The 5,720-nt window shown below is 42.6% G+C and overlaps 1 protein-coding gene across 1 annotated transcript in view; it reads right to left on the bottom strand.

Moving 5' to 3' along the window:
- The window catches only part of LOC108250195 (DNA (cytosine-5)-methyltransferase 3B), a 47,192-nt gene that overhangs the window by 7,741 nt on the left and 33,731 nt on the right, over window positions 1-5,720 (bottom strand). Inside the window, exons 16-20 of the mRNA XM_017439956.3 lie at window positions 4,048-4,132; window positions 3,376-3,521; window positions 2,648-2,738; window positions 1,649-1,797; window positions 467-552 (exon numbers count right to left, since the gene is read on the bottom strand). Of these exons, the coding sequence (XP_017295445.1) occupies window positions 467-552; window positions 1,649-1,797; window positions 2,648-2,738; window positions 3,376-3,521; window positions 4,048-4,132 (557 nt within the window). The remainder of the gene's footprint in view (window positions 1-466; window positions 553-1,648; window positions 1,798-2,647; window positions 2,739-3,375; window positions 3,522-4,047; window positions 4,133-5,720) is intronic.

Raw genomic sequence — 5,720 nt, 5'->3', positions numbered from 1 at the left:
GCGTTGAGGTGAGCCCGACTATTTCTAGCCGGAACCTCTCAACCTCACACACCAGCTCAGGCTCCTTCCCTACCAGAGAGGTGACATTCCACGTCCCTAGAGCCAGCTTCTGTAGCCGAGGATCAGACCGCCAAAGTCCCCGCCTTCGGCCACCACCTATCTCACATTGCACCTGACCCCTTTGGCCCCTCCCATAGGTGGTGAGCCCATGGGAAGGGGGACCCACGTATCCTCTTTGGGCTGTGCCGAGCTGGGCTCCATGGGTGAAAGCCCGGCCACCAGGCGCTCGCCAACGTGCCCCACCTCCAGGCCTGGCTCCAGAGTGGGGCCCCGGTGACCCGCATGAATAATAATGAACAAAGCAATTAATGATGTAAAATCATTAAAACATGACCTTGTCATGTACATCTTTACGTGACATGAAGAATGTTTTCTGTTGACAAGTCACCAGTGAGAAATGTCTTACCTGCTCATCCCAGGTATGTTCCCCCAGAAGTAACGAGCTCTGTGAGCGGGGCTCACTTTCACAGCATCCACCAGTACAGGGTTACACTGTGCAGAAAACAGTGTGTCAACCAAAGAAAGACAGAATAGAAAGTAAGAATAAACAGAAGTTATAGTTTCAGATAGGGATACAACAAGTACGTACAAGAACTTAGATTTGAGTACTTGCTGATAACATGTACTGATATGAGTACTAACAAATACAAATAAATTTCTTATGATTACTTTAAAATGACCAGAGCTTCCTTTTTGTGTTAACTCAGAGCAGGACAGCCAGAGTCACTGTGGAGCAGCTCAAGCTCAGATCCTTATATTCCCACAATCCTGTGCTGGTAAATCAGAGACTGCAGCAGTGGCAGGATCTGGGTTTCTGCTTGTTCTTTTTGGATTTATCATGTTTTCTACTTTGTTAGTTCTGCTCCTTGTGTTTTCAGTCTGTTCAATCATTTCTCCCTCAGCCTGCCACACCAATCTACACCTGCTCCTGGTTTGTAATTCAGTCAGCCACCACCTCTCGTCAGTGGATCATTGTTGGTTTTCTTCCTGTTAGTTTCCACATTTCCTGGAGTTTTTGTGCAGTTTGCTGCCACATCAACCTTTTGTTTTGGTCATTAATAAACCTTTAAGTTTATTTTTCCTCAAGCTCCTTGTGCCAGTCTGCATTTCTGTGTCTGACTCTACACAACTGCAACATCCAGCCAGTCTGCACACCCTGTTGGGAGTCTTTTAATTGGCTGGTTGAGCTGCTGCTGAACAGCTTCAAGGCTAAAGTGGAACGTTTTTTGTCCAAACTCTCAGAACTCTGCCATGTTGGTTTTCAAACAGTTTGTGTTGAAGGTGCTAGACTTTGTCCCTCCTTGACAACTTTGCTGATGATAGTTTGCAGTCTGTTTTTTTTTAATCCCTCAAACATTGCTTCTTCTTCTGGTGTTTCCTGCTGGTTAAACAGCTTGATGGGGCATTACTGCCACCCACTGATGAGTGTGGTTCAGGATGCCAACTCAAACACTGACAGGTGAACGTCACACTGCTGTAAGGTGGCATCAGGACACTTGAAGAGTATACGCACATAGTATCAGATCAGTACCTATATCGTTGAATTCCTAGTTCAAAACCCAAACTTTCAGAACTAAACAGAGCAAACCTCAAAGAAGCGACAGATGTTGACTTTGTCGTGTGTGTTCATGAAGACCACATTCTCAAAGAGCCAGAAGAACGGCCGCGGGTCCTCCTCTTTGGGCTTCAGCAGCTGCAGGATGCGGTAGTACTCAAAGAAGAGCCTGCCGGTGCCCTCTGCCAGAGAAAAGGAGGATTTCAGTCCTAACGTGATCTAAAACTACAGCTGTTACGCTGTCAGGGCACAAAGGCTGTTCTTTATATCATAAGCCGAACAGATTAGAGACATGTACCCCTCCCCCCAAAACAAAGTCTTCTAACAGTTTTTTCTCCTCAGCGTGAGGATGTAGGATTGTTCAGGCATTTCTCCTGTTGGTGAGACAGGTACATTACACAGTGGACTGACTGCATGATTGTTGATGTGCAGCAGATGGTAGAAAACACAAGACACTTTGGATTGATTTTATCAGTACGTGGTAATTCATATGGAGAAGATGCAGATAAAAACCTGAAATGTTTTAATTGTATGTTTTAGGGAGACAGCCACCCACTCAAAGTAGCCATTAGCTTGTCAGTTCTGTGAGACTTAAACACTATTTATCTGAAATGAGGCCATTCATAATCATCCATTAACTTTCCAGGAGGGGTGTAACAGTTCACATATTCTTATTGTGATGATTCAGTACAGACATTTTGGACAGGGCATGAATTAGATGATAAATACGTCACTCACAGGGGATCATCTAGAAGCTGGTGCACATTTTGTTATCAGCCTTAATAGAAAAGATGCAGAGGAAGATCCCATCTAAACAAAACACGAGTGGTTGGATAAGAACAACACCTGACTGTTTGTTTCACACTAATATCTCTCTCTGCAGATTTATTGTCTATTTAAAAAACAAGTCCTAGTATTTGGAATTTGTTTGTCTTTCCTGTTGTACTGAACCATGACTTGGGTGTACCGTTACACCTCTACCTTCAAGTGCTGTCTTTAACAAAGGCTGACATGTGTGAAAGTTGTACCTACCATAGAGGCCTTTCCTGAGTGGGTTTACGATGGAGAGGTCATTACAGGGGCTGCCACCAATCATCAAATCAAAAGGACCCCAGTCATTAATCTGAATAATCAAAGAGGGACAATTAGCCACTGACAGCTAACACAACAAGGGTTAGAACTTTAGCTTTAGCTGCTGCACCTAATAATCTAATAGGTGAACCCTCAACACTACTCCAGATATTTATACTCCACTTCTATATTTTTCTTCCTCCACACACACTAACAACAATGCTGAACTACACGTACCGTGCCACCAGGAGGCAAGAATGTTCACATTACTGAGATATCAAACTGACTAAGATCAGCTAAAGATTCTTCCCAAACAAGTTTATTTTCCTTTGATACCTTTTCCAGTTTCCTTTCATGTAAACCTTCAATGCAAAATGAAAGTTTAAAGACAACAGGATCAGAAAAAAGTAGGACAGCTCTGGACCTGGCACAAGGTGACAGTGGGCATGCTGGATTTCTGCTTCAGAAGAGCTTCAGACCTCCTGTCTACACAGATCCACCTGACACAGGCTTTTTAAAACTGTGTGTGGATGGAAGGTGGGAATGCAGCAGAAAATGTCTGCAGTGTGGAAAAGGCCCTACATCACTTTTAATGTAACACAAAGTTCCAAACGCAGAAGAATTAAAGCACATATCAGGTTAAGACAAAATAGCAGAGAAGGAAAAGCTAGATGTGAGTGTAAACATACATGTTCCTGGGTGATGAATCGGACATCACCAACATGGACGATCTTTCCATCGTGGTTGATGGTGGACACAGCGATGGAATCCTCACAAACCTCAGAGGCAACATATTTATCTACTTTGAAGCCAAGGTCCTTCAGCACCAAGTAGCCTAAAGAAACACAGAATGTGACAGGCACACAGGCAAATCTGGGACAGCTGACACATTGTAGCCCATTTTCCTGAAATGTTCGGGTCATTACAGCTTCCTGTAGGCACCATGTGACTGTAACGAAGCTGGCTGGTTAGAAAAAGCAAAGACTGATATAAGATGGAAGGCCCAAAATCTGTCTAGGATTTATTTTACAACTCCCAATAGATCCAGATACAAACTGGACAGTGTGGCTCTAAATGAAGGGGAAACAAACTACAGTGTCTCATTTGGTGTGCATAAACTCTACAAATAATGCCAACTTCTGCACTTCAAAACACAATATTGACCCCACTGTACACTGTAAAACAATATTAACTGGTTACACAAAGGGGTGAATATATATATATATATTCACCCCTTTGTTTGAAAGCCTCAACCATTTCAATCAGAAGCCACATGATTGGTTAAGGGCATGATCCAGTATTCCTTAAATCCTCCCAATGTGAGTCAGTCCACTCACAGAGACCCAGGTGTGTCCACTCACCTGTCCCGATGCCATCGAACAGAGACAGAACACGCAGTGGTCTGCGCAGGCTGGCAGGGATAGATGGGTACACACGATGAGGCTCCTACAACAACAGCAGTTACTAGTAATGAGTGACAGGACATGAAGAAAACAGCACATTTATGTTGAAGTTTGACATAAAACAGGCAAATCTTCTCAGGGAGGTCATATTCCCATCGTGTGCACGTGAGCAGAAGCAGCTTTGTGTTCTTAGTTTGTTGGAGAAGGTGACTGTAACATAAATCACCATCAAGCCATCCCATTCTGAGGAGGGAGGATGATGAGCTGCTTAACAAGCTGCTTAATGCAGAGCAGCTGCTGACAGTCTCAGAGGCAGGTCAGAACGGTCCACTTGTGCTGCTATGAGACGGATGTGAAGGGTTTTGTCCACTGTCTTATTGTTATTTCAGATCTTAGAATTGTTATTATGTAAAAGCAGTGCTGAAAATGACCGTAGTGATGGGGTGGGGGGTGTATTCTCATGTCCAACACTTTTCATAGAGAAAAATGGTTTTAAAATAAAGTTCTGTATTGGCTGCGGCAGCTTGGTGGTCAGAACTGCTGCTCTGTAATCCTGAGGCTGCAGGTTCAAGCCCAGGCTGTGTCAGGATAATTCAGCATAAAGTTACTGTGTCAGTTTGTTCACTGCAGTGATCCCTGAAGAAGAACAATATGAGCAAATACTTGTATTAACATGAACATTACATGACGAAAACACACGTGTAAGGACAAAACAAAATGTCTGCTTTTATTTTTGATTATGTCAGTTTCGGTTCTCCATAGAGGAACCTGAAAAAGGCAGAAGTGCAACAAGACATGAAACAACATCTTCTGCATTGAGAGCCAGTGTTTGAACTGACTTTGTATTCTAAGACGTTACAGGAAAAAGTGATGCTGTATGGACATATGTACATGTTTCCACCCGGAGGAGGAAGAAACTCCACCTGTGGGAGCTACGAGCTGATTCTGCTAAGCAGCAGAAGGTCAAAGTTTCTACCTATCCTGGAAAAGATTAAGCAAATTACAAAATTTTTGTTTGCAGAAGATTTGCATCTGCATTCAGAGGCTGAAAACCAGGGCAGGTTGCACCCTTTGCACACTCAACGGGACCAAAAACATGCTGACAACACTGAAGACAGCAGGTCAGAGAGCTCTAACATGATGCACAGACAGCCACTGATGCACAGGTACTTCACAATATCGTGGTAAATAAAAACTGCTGTATAGAGCAAGTATATATATATTTATTTTCTACGGCCCCCTTATTTTCTTTTATTGGAAGTGTGATTATGGATGAATCCAGGTGCATGGATACTTGTTTTATAATCACACTGCAGCGCTCTGAAATGTTATCAAATTGAATCATGATTTCCCCTCCTACATAATATACGACACCACATGCACGCTACATCACAAGATTTAGCTTCATACAACACACTCTTCCTTTCAGCAGGTTTGACCCACATAAAAACCATTTTAAAATATGCTAACATACAGGTGCTGGTCATAAAATTAGAATATCATGAAAAAGTAGATTGATTTCAGTAATTCTATTTAAAAAGTGAAACTTGTATATTATATTCATACATTACATACAAACTCATATATTTCAAATGTTTATTTCGTTTAATTTTGATGATTACAAATGACAA

Source organism: Kryptolebias marmoratus, linkage group LG8, assembly GCF_001649575.2.
Source record: "Kryptolebias marmoratus isolate JLee-2015 linkage group LG8, ASM164957v2, whole genome shotgun sequence".
In the NCBI taxonomy this organism is placed as follows: Eukaryota; Metazoa; Chordata; class Actinopteri; order Cyprinodontiformes; family Rivulidae; genus Kryptolebias; species Kryptolebias marmoratus.
The sequence above is the reverse complement of the archived record's forward strand: the minus strand, read 5'-3'. Positions and strand labels throughout refer to the sequence as shown.